The sequence below is a fragment of the Trichomycterus rosablanca genome, chromosome 3, assembly GCF_030014385.1.
Source record: "Trichomycterus rosablanca isolate fTriRos1 chromosome 3, fTriRos1.hap1, whole genome shotgun sequence".
Classification (NCBI taxonomy): Eukaryota; Metazoa; Chordata; class Actinopteri; order Siluriformes; family Trichomycteridae; genus Trichomycterus; species Trichomycterus rosablanca.
In genome coordinates this window covers 41,140,535-41,154,471 of record NC_085990.1, presented here as the reverse complement: position 1 = coordinate 41,154,471, position 13,937 = coordinate 41,140,535, and the positions used below count along the sequence as shown (strand labels likewise).

Sequence of the window (13,937 nt, the reverse complement as noted above, 5' to 3'; positions counted from 1 at the left end):
TGCTGTATCACGAGCCTCACTTTGCCCACAGATGGCCTTTGCATTGGTTTGGGGTCCTGAAAGGGCTCTAAATGCTCTCTCTGTGGGTGTCTTTGTCCCGGGCTGCTGTCAGAGGAAAAAGCCTCTGACTCACCGTCTCACAACTTTTTTATTTTTTATGATGCCCGGTAATCGTCCATCAGTGGCGCGGTTAACAAGAAGCACTTTTGGTATGTTGAGGCTTGCTCATATGCTGAAAAGAGCAAGCTGTGGTTCAGACATCTATATTTTTGCTCCAGTTGTAATGGGTCTGTGTGATGGTCTCTGAATTAGATTTCACCTCATGATGTGCTGCGTCATACACTTGTGTTTTACTGTCCAGGCATTAGCTCAAAGTGCCAGCCGGACAGTTTTAGTAAAGGGTACAGCTGGTGTAGTAAACAATATAGTGGATTACAGGGCACTGTCACCATTTTTAGAGGAGCTTAGTAACAGTGTGTGTTTGTTTGTAATCACATTGTGGGCGGTGTGGTGGCCTCACAACAAGAAGGTCCTGGGTTCGATTCCCAGGTGGAGTGGTCCGGGTGTGTGATGTTTGCATGTTCTTTCCGTGTCTGCGTGGGTTACCTCTGGAAGCTCCGGTTTCCTCCCACAGTCCAAAGACATTCAAGTGAGGTGAATTGGAGATACAAAATTGTCCATGACGAGTTAATCTTTTACTCCACAACAGTTTCTTACGTGGCCCCCTGGAAAATTTAATTGAAAAGTAAATATGCTGGGAAGTGGTAGCTCAGCGGTTAAGGCAATCAGAAGGTTGCTGGTTCAAGCCCCAAAATTGCCAAGTTGCCACTGTTGGACCAGGGCACTGTCACTATTTTTAGAGGAGCTTGGTAACGGTGTGTTTTTGTTTGTCATCACGTTGTGGGTGGTTTCCTCCCGGAGCTCCAATTTCCTCCCACAGTCCAAAGACATGCAAGTGAGGTAAATTGGAGATATAAAACTGTCCATGACTGCGTTTGACATTAAACTTGTGAACTGATGAATCTTGTGTAACCAGTAAATTGTGCTAGCTTACTACCTCGGGCGGGACGGTGGCTCAGTGGGTAGCACTGTCGCCTCACAGCAAGAAGGTCCTGGGTTCGATCCCCAGGTGGGGCGGTCCGGGTCCTTTCTGTGTGCATTTTCTCCCCGTGTGTGGTTGGGTTTCCTCCGTGAGCTCCGGTTTCCTCCCACAGTCCAAAGACATGCAAGTGAGGTGAATTGGAGATACAAACTTGTAAAAAAAACAAAAAAAACTTGTGAACTGATGAATCTTGTGTGACGAGTTTCTACCGTTTTTGTCATGAATGTAACCAAAGAGTGTAAAACATGATGTTAAAATTTTAATAAAATAATAAACAACTACATCTGGCTCTGGTATCCAGGGTTTGAATTCCCATTGGTGCTATTGGCTGGTAGGATGTCTACATACAGAAGGAATGGCCGAGGCCCCGGGATGGATCGGTGTCCTGTTTGGGTTGTGTTAATGCATTGTCTGAAATGGTTCAGGAAAATGCCAGACCCACTGCAACCCTGACCAAGATAGAGCTGTGGTAAAAATTGAAAATTAAACATAAAGTTAATGTAGTTAATGTGACCTGTAACTACCTGTCCTGTCATGGATGTAATCAAAGTGTTAAACATGATGTTAAAATCTAAATAAATAATTAAATTTGTCCAGTTCCATGTGAATATTGTTAAAATATTATTATTGTCAAATTTTATTTGCCCTAAGGGTTAGCCAATCGGGGCATGAATAATCGGGGGCTGTTCACACTGTGTTGTAAGCTGCTTGGGAACGTCGGCTAGCCAAAGGGCCTCGTTACTCCAAGGTCAGGCAGGTGTGCTAAACATGGCTACTCTCAGAAGACTTATCCTATTAGAATGCAGAGCATAATCGAGATTTCCCTAATGGCTTGATCATTTGGCTCAGCCCAGACATAAAAGGCTTAACTGTGTGTGATTTGAGTCCCATTTTCATCCCTACTTTTGACGATAAACGTCTGGAATGAAAAACATCTGGCCTAATTGCATCGTCACAGTTTATAAATCACGTCACTGATTTAACGAGGTTCTCATTTCTTCATTAAGTGTGCCTGTGTTTAAAAAAAAAAAAAAATATCTGTGCATGTTAGGCGTCGAGATCGTTCTCGATATTTTTGACATATGAGATGCTAGACGCTGGTGCCGTTTTCAGATTTTACTTTAAGCCCTGTATTACAGCGGTATTGAACCGTCAGCAGCTTTCTTATAAGTTAACTGATGAGGTGTTTAATGTTGGAGGAGATCTAAACTGGGTTTAGGCTCAGTAATACAGTGGAAACGAACAGCCAGTTCTTCACTAAACTGTGAGCAGACTGGACTGGTTTGTACTAAGAAAGTCATTTTTTTAGAGGCATTGCTGGAACACTGTGGTGTTTCCCTTGAGGTCGTTAGGCTATATTAAGCTAGTTTTGTTGGCTCTGTTAATTGCCTCATGTGTGGAATCTTTCATATCGAAGTGCAAATTGGCTGAACTCCTTTGCACCTCAGCTGTGCTGTTATTAAATGTTTAACTCGAAGGAATATTCACACATCGATTAACACATATAACTTACACTGATCAGCCATAACATTAAAACCACCTCCTTGTTTCTACACACACTGTCCATTTTATCAGCTCCACTTACCATATAGAAGCACTTTAACTAGTGTAGTTCTACAGAGCAGGTATTATTTGGGTGGTGGGTCATTCTCAGCACTGCAGTGACACTGACATGGTGGTGGTGTGTTAGTATGTGTTGTGCTGGTATGAGTGGATAAGACACAGCAGTGCTGCTGGAGTTTTTAAACACCTCACTGTCACTGCTGGACTGAGAATAGTCCACCAACCAAAAATATCCAGCCAACTCACAAACATCTAAAACAGACATGAAAAATCTAATAAATTACCTCTCAGCCATGATTATTAATTTCATGTGGACATGGTTTTAAACCCCTCAGTCAACCAATCTTTCACGAATATAAAACTGAGGACTCGCATACGAAGATAAATAAAACAAAAATGAAACAAGAAAGACTATGACTTGGAAAAATAAATAAAAAACCCGCCATGAATGTAACCAATGTGTTAACATGGCGTTAAACAATAAAATAAACGAACAAACAATTACTTTTGTCAATGCTGCATTATTACAATTGTCAACATTAACCAAATCCTCAGTGGAACGTTATCTTATAGAATTGTTGCACACGAGTAATAAAGGCTATTCTAACAGTAAACAGGGCCCTACCACTTTTTTTCTTTCAAATGCTGCCGTGTATAGTAATCTTAAAAGGACATGTTGTGCCACAAAGATGAAAGTAATTATGGCAGTAAAATGAACTAGGGCTCTTTTAGATTTAGATAAACGTGCACGGGCTGATAGTGCCGTGCAGTTGGGATTTCTTCAGTCAGAACAGCCGAGATAGCAGCAGACAGAGCCTAAGCAAACAGAGCTATTGAAGATGGAGGGCGAGGACTGCACATGAACCATGTAGTGACAGCGGGAGCTTTCGCATGCCTTCACGACTGTGGAATTCACCGCACCGAACTGTCGGAAGGTGAACATGCGGCGTTCCATCAGAAAGGAAGACAGTATGGGTAAATACCCACAATGGCAGGGTGGGGTCTGAACGTTGATAAGAGCCCAGCTGCTGTGCCTCTTTGGGACCGTGATTACATGGTAGAAGAGCCGTGTGAACGCGGTGGCTGGGTAAATTGGTTCCACCGTGCAGCTCGCCGGACCCCGCGGCAGTGGACGAGATGAGCGGCGATAAGTCAAAGCTATTGCGGCCGATTGGGTGGCTGGCTTTGTTCCTGTTCTGTTTCATGTGGAGACTCTGGAATTCCAAGATATGTGGTTGATTTGGCGTGGCAGGAATGGCCCTAAATTGTTTTCTTTTTTTCCTCCCTTCTTGCAAACAGGACTTTCCTCTTTTATAACTGCCAAAGAAAAATATTTCTGACTGTGGAGGTTTTGTGTAGACGTGTAAGAAATACCCACCCCCCTTCCTCCCTCCAATTTATGTATCATAACACACTTATTTTTATACTATATACTGTATATATTGTTAGGCCCTACCAAATTTATGGGAAAATGTGCTTAATTTCACGGACCCCGTTTTTAAAGAAAAGTGTCACATTTCACAGCAGTCATTAAATAACACACATAAATTGAATGATAGAATAAATGGAAGCTACAATACACAGTACAGCCTACCTTATTGGTTGAATGTGAACCTAGAACATTTAGCGACAGTGCTAGTGTAACCAAATTAATGGGAGCATAATACTGTACTGGCTTGTTCCTTTGAGGCGCAGCACAGAGATAATCACGTGTGTAGAGAAGCATACTTCCACTAATTATGAAATCCCTAAAGAGACAAAATGCACTCAATATGTAAACACGTACATCAAACATTGTCAGCACACTACAGCACAGACTTAATTAAGACTTAATTACACTAACTTAATTGCTGTATGATTGCTAGGACCGCATCATGTTAAACAACTAAACATAAACCTTAAATTTCGAATCTCGCCGCAAATTGCATATTACACAGGAAACGGCTCATTTCACGGCCCGTGGCGCAATTTTCACGCCCGTGATTTAGGTAGGGCCTTAAATATTGGGTCTGTCTGAAAACTCAGTGAACTGCCTTGCTGCCTACTGCTTACCTTGGCTGCTGCCTAAGTAGGGAGACATCGAACTCATAAGGCAGATTATTAAGTCGCACTACTTAGATAGCGATTGCGACAATTGCGTCACCACAGTTTTCGCTTACTAAGCTAACACAGTTAGCCTCAGGCCATTCAAACCAATGGGCTGACGCAACACAACCCGCTGCTGTTCCAGCTAACATCTCCCTTGGTGTACCGAAAACGGTTAAATCGTCACTGACAAGCTCGAATTTGCAATTAAATCACACTTGTACAGCATTATACAGATTAAAAAACAATGAGAATTTATTTACATTTGAAAAGAACTTTGCTTCTCATTCGTCTGCCGTATTTGTAATTTTTTGTTAGAAAAGTTCTGCACTGAATGCTAGGATTGCCTTCACAGCCTTTCATCGTTATTCTGTCAGAATATTGCTCAAAATCAAGGCACCTCAGTAGGCAGCATTTTAAGATATCTAAGAATTTAGACAGCCTTCTTCTTGGGAGAGCGTGTACAATGACGCAAAATGCTGTCTATGTAGAGAGTTTTCTAGGTTTTCAGACAGACACATAGTAATCTAATCTTAATCTGGTGATCAGGGCGGCATGGTTGCTCAGTGGGTAGCACTGTCGCCTCACAGCAACTGTGTGGAGTTTGCATGTTCTTCTCATTTCTGTGTGGGTTTCCTCTATGTGTTCCAGCTTCCCCCCACAGTTCAAAGACATGCAGTCAGGTTCACTGGAGATACAAAATTGTCCATGACTGTGTTTGATATTGAACTTGAACTAATGAATTTTGTGTAACCAGTAATTACCTGTCCTGTCATGAATGTAAAAGTTTGTAAAACATGACGTTAAAATCCTAATAAATAAATAATCTGGTAATCATTTCAGCAATTTTAATTTACCCCACTGTTAAACCTGCTGCTGAAATGTTAGTTTTCCAGGGTAAAGGGAATTGTTTTGAGTTATAAACTTTGCTTTGCTTTGTCTGCAATGCTTCCTCTGTCCTGCATAAGACTTGGCGTTCTATAATCTATACTTCTATAACCTATAATATAATCCAATTTCTGTCTCTTGTAGGTGTTGGTCAATGATTTCTTCCTGGTGGCCTGTCTGGAGGATTTCATCGAAAATGCTCGGCTGTTCATCTTCGAGACCTTCTGCAGAATTCACCAGTGCATCAGCATAAAGTAAGCTAAAGACACACACCCTTATAGAGTCCCGTATGCTCTTAAAACCCAGTCACACCAGACACTTGTTGTTTGCATTGGATTCGAGAAACAGGTGTGGTCAGAGTCGGGATACAGGGTTGACAGTGTAAGTAAGTGTAAGATAGTCCTTGGTTTAGTGTTATATTTTGAGAGTAAGTTTGGCTTTTCGAAGGCTGTTGGAGTTTGTTTGCACTGGAGATGAAATCAAGCAGTGACACTTCCATGATGTGTTAGTGTGTGTTGTGCTGGATCAGACACAGCAGTGCTGCTGGAATTTTAAATACCGTGTCCACTCCCTGTCCTCTCTATTAGACACTCCTACCTAGTTGGTCCACCTTGTAGATGTAAAGTCAGAGACGATCGCTCATCTATTGCCGCTGTTTGAGTCGGTCATCTTCTAGACCTTCATCAGTGGTCACAGGACGCTGCCCACAGGGCGCTGTTGGCTGGATATTTTTGGTTGGTGGACTATTCTCAGTCCAGCAGTGACAGTGAGGTGTTTAAAAACTCCAGCAGCACTGCTGTGTTTTATCCACTCATACCAGCACAACACACACCAACACACCACCACCATGTCATTGTCACTGCAGTGCTGAGAATCATCCACCACCTAAATAATACCTACTCTGTGGGGGTCCTGACCATTGAAGAACAGCATGAAAGTGGGCTAACAAAGCATGCAGAGAAACAGATGGACTACAGTCAGTAATTGTAGAACTACAAAGTGCTTCTATATGGTAAGTGGAGCTGATAAAATGTACAGTGTGTAGAAACATGGAGGTGGTTTTAATGTTATGGCTGATCAGTGTATTATAGGAGCGGTCTAAGTGCTGATGTAGTGGAAAGGAAGTGATAAATGAAGGCGTGGCACATGTGGTTTTGTTAAAAATAATTATTTCTTGATGAGGGATTTTTTTTCTAGAATAAATTTACTTTAATTAAAGGTTGGATTTTCTCATTTCCTCCGTGTCAGATTGTCGATTCACCAAAAGCATTTCTTATTTTAAGGTGATGGTACTTTAACCTCTGGACACATTCCTTATACAGCAGTTGGACTTTAGTGATTAATGCACTGGACTAGTAATTTGAAGGTCACTGGTTCAAGCCCCACCACTGCCCCACGATGGCTGTTGAAGCTTGTCGGCAACACATTTTGCATACGAATCTGGTATGGTCACAGCTTAAATAATAAGATTTTTTTTTTATGTATGTATTTTACTTGAGTCAGTAGTAAAGAAGGTAGCAAAATAAATGTGTCCACAATGTGGGACTGCTTCCTGCTTCCTTCTCTCTGTTCTCCCACACCACTCACAACCTCTTTTTATTACCTAGTGTGCTAGAGGAAGTATGACCAAAGACCGGCTGCCAGCACCTAAACCTCACAAGTGTAGCCTCACGCTCACACGCGTGTGTATACACACACACACACACACACACACTGAACCAGACATCACAGACACATCTATTAATCTGTTTTAAAGCCGTTTCAAAGGGCTTACGTTTTCTTCTCAGAGGACCATGTGCTGCACCCACTGCTGTCTTTATTTTGTAGATAGTCCTTTAATTTTTCCCTCCTCCTCCTTTGTCTTGTGTCGAGTCTCGTTACGCCTGCACTCTTCTCACTCTATATCTGTCAGTTTTCTTAAAAATAAGTGTGTGTGTGTGTCGGTCCCCTCTGCAATTTGCACTTCTGTATTTTTTTTAAGAAAGAAGACAACACAAGAACAGTCCTAACCTACCTTGCAGCCATAAAAATATAAAACAGCCCAAATTATAGACAAGATAAAATAAGCAGACAGAAACATAATACTTGTCTTGCCTTAAAATGACACACGTTAAACATGGCATTAAAATACAAATAAATAAATAAATAAAATTGTTCACATTTTTGTGAATTAGCTTAATCTTATCACATTGAGGAATGAAAATAATACTTAAATACTTGAAGTAAATTCATTCTGAGACGAAAACCCTACATAAAGAAATGGCACAATTAGTGGAACTCCTAGAATTTCTTAAAACAAATTTTTTACTTATATTTAACTGTTTTACATTTACATTTTTGCCATTTAGCAGATGCTTTTATCCAAAACGACTTACAGTACTGTCACAGTATACAGTCTGAGCAATTGAGGCCTATGGGCCTTGCTTAAGGACCCAACAGTGGCAACCTGGCAGTGGTGTAGCTTCAACCAGCAACCTTCTGATTACTAGTTCAGTACCTTAAACATAGGCTACAACTGCCCTTTTAAAGTTGATCAGTGTCTGGAATCTTTTAAGCCTTAAAAATGACTTCCTGTGTTAGTAGGATAAGGTGACACACAGGTGAAATTCTCTTAGTCATTTTTTAACATTAGAAAGACGAGAACAATGCAAATGAGAGGAAAAGCCAAGGAATGGCTATTAATAATAGCTACCCCACTAAAACTGCCCGTATCTACACTAAAAGAAATAATAAAAATCAAATAATAAAAAGTTTGTTACCCTGAACTGTGACAAACCTGCATCTTGGTTTCACTAAGTCTCCAAAACTACCATCAGATGCCACCTTCTTGTCAAAAGATCTTTTGGAAGGCGTGACAGGAAGAAGACTTTCCTGCCAATTAAGCACAAACACAAGTCGTCATTGGATCTTCCAGCAGGAAGTTGATTCAAAACATATGTCCTGATCAACACAAAAATGTTTCACTGGATGTCTCAGCTTCCTGATCTAAACCCCATAAAAAACGTGTGGGGTGAGCTAAAGAGGAGAGTGTTCTTTTGAGTGAATAGGCATTAATTCCCATGGGCACGGTTCAAAATGTTTATTTACTAAAGAATAACGGCTGTGAATGCTCTAAAAAGATGGTCTAAATTTTGGGACAGGTAAACGTTCTATATCAGATGATTATATCGGTACTCCAGCAAGGCAATAAGACCATAAGCGAATCAGGTAACCAGTGTAACTGATGCGGAATTTTGGTGATGTAAGCTGATTTTTTTTAGTGGAACAGAGTATTCTAGCAGCTGAGTGTTGTTAATGCTGTAGAGGGCGAATGGTTTTGTTTGGGACACCAATAAGAAGTAAGTTGCTGTAATCCGAAATTCATTGTTATGAAGAGCATGGGGCAAAGTCTCATCACAGTGCAGGTCAGTGTTGTAAGCCAGTCCAAAAAAAGGTTGCCAGTCATGTTTTTTTGGATGACGTGTAATGTCACAGACTTGATATTATTAAACATGTAAATAGAAAAGGAGGGTGGCACGGTGGCTCAGTGGGTAACACTGTCGCCTCACAGCAAGAAGGTCCGGGTCCTTTCTGTGTGAAGTTTGCATGTTCTCCCCGTGTCTGCGTGGGTTTCCTTCGCGTGCTCCGGTTTCCTCCCACAGTCCGAAGACATGCAAGTGAGGTGAATTGGAGATACAAAATTGCCTGTGACTGTGTTCGATATAACCTTGTGTGAACTGATGAATCTTGTGTAATGAGTAACTACCGTTCCTGTCATGAATGTAACCAAAGAGTGTAAAACATGACATTTAAAATTCTAATAAACAAAACGAACAAACAAATAGAACAAGCAAACACCCCAAACGTGCCCACAGTACAGTTGGCAGGGACGTTCAGTGTTAATTTGGGGTTTTAGCCCTTCAATCAGTCAATACACTTCAAAGAAACATTGAGATTGATATACCAGGGCATTTAAATGCTATTTAGTAGTACATCTGGACAATTTACCAGTACAAAACCTCAATCATGAAGCTATCATAACTGATAATGATGGTAGTCAAACCCTTGACTTGAAATAAATGGAGGATTTTAGAACTGCAAACTATATAGTAGATGGACTTTCGTAATCTTGGGGAATTCAAGACAACTTGCCAGCTCTGTATTGGTCGCGCTCTTTTCATGACAGAATGTTCCCGGAACACAACAGGGGGGCTACGCTAATTTTACAACATAAAGCCAGGCACTGATTGAAAGGCTGAACTGTGATGGCTTTTAGTCATGCTCCTCTCTGAGTCTTGTTTTGTGGACAGCTCACAAAGCTATCCTACACTGGCCTGTGTGGCAGGTGTTTTATTGCCACTTTACTCTATTTACTCTGCTTTATTGCACTTTTTATGGTATATACACAGCAGTGTAGGTTTCCAGATGAGACACGCAATGGTTTGGATGCCCAGGTTTTTCCATTGGTGGAAAAGAGTCTGTTAGAACGAGGGGGAGGTTTGGGTGGTTGTCACTGCTTTTCCTTTTGCCTGTTTTTTATTAGTTGCGCTAGTGACAGAATACAGCACAGAGAAGCAGCAGTACAGTGCTGGTTGTTTAACGAGCATTTCATAAGTAGTTTTTGAGCATATGGGTGTCATTCAGTTTTTCTTTCTGTGTGTGTGTGCACGTTACGAGTTGATAGTGGCTTTGTCTAACAGCTTTTACATAACAGGTGAAATTAGGGCCTCATAAACTTCTGCAATGTGGAGAACATTAACAAAATCACAGAGTTTAGGAACAGGTTTTGGACGAGAGCGCCTGACTTGCTATCTAAAATTTGCTCCTGCTTTTTTTTTAAATTTATGCGTTTTCTCCCCATTTTCCTCCTGATTTCGCTCACTCAATTTGTCTTCCGCTGCTGAGGGATACCCGATTGCATCCAAGGAGAGCACGTCGCTGTACACACCTCTTCCGACACGTGCACAGCACTCCTCTTCTCGCTCTGGCATTCTGCACAGGCGTCTCCTGCCAATCAGGGTTATTACACAGCGTATGAATGCCCACCCACTCACACATAGTCCGGCCCCCACCCTGCAGATACGGTGGCCAATTAGTATCTGCTGAAGGCACTGCCAATTATGCCCGCCAGATGGCGCCCAGCCGACCGGTGGCAACACCGAGTTTTGAACCGAGGAGTTCAGCATCTCGGTGCTGGTGTGCTAGTGGAATATTCCGCTGCAGCACCTGGGCGCCTGCACCTGCTTTTGAAACAATTTAGCTTGTCATACTTTGGGGAACATGATTTTAAAAACACCATATCAGTGCTAAGTATACAGGTGGGAACATCATGATATGGGGCTGCTTCTCGGCAAATGGTACAGAGTCAATACACATCAAAGAACCGCCGCTCAGGTAGCGCTGCGGTAAAGTACGCTAGCTCACCAGAGTTGGGTTTCTAGATGCATCGTATCGAAACTCAGCTCTACCTTTCCGACTGGGTTGGGCGGCAGTATGAACAACGTTTGGCTGTTGTTCAGGGGCTTAGGGGTAGAAGTCGGAGCATAGGTCCTCATGACTGGTACAACTTCGGCCCCTGCTGGTTGACTGACGGCGCCTGCACAGGGCTGAGGAATAACATTGAGGGGGGTGTGACCCTCCGTGCGCCGTGTCTCTCGGTGTATGAACTCGGCTCGTGCAGGGGAAAAATGCAGGCTGTACTGATTGCGTGCCAGAGGGGGTGCAAGTCAGTTGAGTGGCGTCGTCAGTCAGCGGCAAAGGATCAAATCAGTATAGAGGACACAATCAGGGTAATTGGACACGACTGGAATGGGGATAAAAGTGGGGGGAAGTGGGGAAAAAATTGATTAAAAAAAATACACATCAAAGAAACATAAAGAATGATGTACTAGGACATTTAAAAAAAAATTTTTTATAGAAATTGCCATCCAGGTCTTGTGTCGAGTCTCGTTACGCCTGCACTCTTCTCACTCTATATCTGTCAGTTTTCTTAAAAATAAGTGTGTGTCGGTCCCCTCTACAATTTGCACTTCTGTATTTTTTTAAGAAAGAAGACAACACAAGAACAGTCCTAACCTACCTTGCAGCCATAAAAATATAAAACGGCCCAAATTATAAAGACAAGATAAAATAAGCAGACAGAAACATAATACTTGTCTTGCCTTAAAATGACACACGCATGTTAAACATGGCATTAAAATACAAATAAATAAATAAATAAAATTGTTCACATTTTTGTGAATTAGCTTAATCTTATCACATTGAGGAATGAAAATAATACTTAAATACTTGAAGTAAATTCATTCTGAGACGAAAACCCTACATAAAGAAATGGCACAATTAGTGGAACTCCTAGAATTTCTTAAAACACATTTTTTATTTATATTAATAATTTATTTAAATTAACCTTGTGTAACCACTAATTACCTGTCCTGTCACGAATTTAACCAAGGTGTGTAAAACATGACGTTATAATTCTAATAAATAAATAATAGGATTTGCCAAACAAAGCAAATTAACCTTAACATAATTACAGAGTTTAGAAACGAGACAAAAGGTCCTGACTTGCTATCTCTGTTTTACATCATCCCAGTGGTGTTTAATGGGGTTAAGGTCAGGACCTGTCAAGGGCCCTGTCAGGACCTGTGTGGGCCTGTCAAGTTCTTCCACACCAAACTCAACAAACCATGCCTTTATGGACGTTGCTTCATGCACAGGCCCTCCCCAAACTGTTTTCACACTGTTTCACGCATTCAGTTGTCCATTATGTCTTGGTATGCAGAATTTCTTTAAGATTTCTTGGCCCTGGGCCAGCCCCTGAAAAACAACTCCATAGCATTATCCTTCCTCCACCACACTTTACAGATGGCACAATTAAGTCAGGCAGGTAACGTGTAGTCCTGGCATTCGCCAAACCCAGACTCATTTGTCAGACTGCCGTATTGAGAAGCATGTTCCAGTGCTCCAGGGTCCAGTGGCAGGGTGCTTTTCACCACTCCATCTGATGCTTGGTGATTTAAGGCTTGCATGCATCTGCTTGGCCATGAAGCTATCGGCGCACAGTTCATGCCATCGATGTTAATGCCAAAGGAGGTTTGGAACTCTGCAGTTCTTGAGTCAGCAGAGCGTTGCCGACTGTTATGCACTATGCTCGTCAGCACTCGGTGACCCCACTCTGTAACTTTATGTGGGTTGCCACGTCGTGGCCGAGTTTCTGCGGTTCCTAAACGCTTCCACTTTTTTAATAATACCACTCGCAGCAGATGGAATGTCTAGGAGGGAAATTGTTGCAACTGTAACATCCTATTACAGTACCACACTGGAATCCAGTGAGCTCTTTAGAATGTTTGTAAAGGCAGACTGCAGTGCTAGCTGCTTGATTTTATATTACACACCTGTGGCAATGGGACTGAATGAAACACCTGAATTCAGTGATTACAATGTGTGTCCCAATGCTTTAGTCCATAAAACAAGCACTGTCACCTCACAGCAAGAAGGTCCTGGGTTCAAATCCCAGGTGGGGCGTCCCAGGTTATACAGTGGGGTCAAAAAGTATCTAGTCAGCCTCTGATTGTGCAGGTTCTCCTACTTAGAAAGATGAGAGAGGTCTGTAATTTTCATCATAGGTACACTTCAACTATGAGAGACAAAATGGGAAAAAAAAATCCAGGAAGTCACATTGTAGGATTTTTAAAGAATTTATTTGTAAATTATGGTGGAAAATAAGTATTTGGTCACCCACAAACAAGCAAGATTTCTGGCTCTCACAGACATGTAACTTCTTCTTTAAGAAGCTCTTCTGTCCTCCACTCGTTACCTGTATTAATGGCACTTGTTTGACCTCGTTATCTGTATAAAAGACACCTGTCCACAGCCTCAAACAGTCAGACTCCAAACTCAACCATGGCCAAGACCAAAGAGCTGTCGAAGGGCACCAGGAAGAAAATTGTAGACTGGCACCAGGCTGGGAAGAGTGAATCTACAATAGGCAAGCAGGTTGGTGTGAATAAATCAACTGTGGGAACAATTGTAAGAAAATGGAATATATACAAGACCATTGATAATCTCCCTTGGGGTCAAGATCTCATCCCGTGGGGTCAGAATGATCATGGGAGTGGTGAGCAAAAATCCCAGAACTACACTGAGGGACCTGATGAATGACCTGCAGAGAGCTGGGACCAAAGTAACAAAGGCTACCATCAGTAACACACTACGCCGAGAGGGACTCAAATCCTGCAGTGCCAGGCGTGTCCCCCTGCTTAAGCCAGTACATGTCCAGGCCCGTCTGAAGTTTGCCAGGGAGCATATGGATGATCCAGAA

The 13,937-nt window shown here is 42.0% G+C and overlaps 1 protein-coding gene across 1 annotated transcript in view; it reads left to right on the top strand.

Annotated features, from left to right (window-relative positions):
• eif3ea (eukaryotic translation initiation factor 3, subunit E, a) overlaps positions 1 to 13,937 on the top strand; it is a 72,262-nt gene that overhangs the window by 41,629 nt on the left and 16,696 nt on the right. The window contains exon 10 of the mRNA XM_062991325.1: positions 5,783 to 5,892. Coding sequence (XP_062847395.1) covers positions 5,783 to 5,892 — 110 coding nt within the window. The remainder of the gene's footprint in view (positions 1 to 5,782; positions 5,893 to 13,937) is intronic.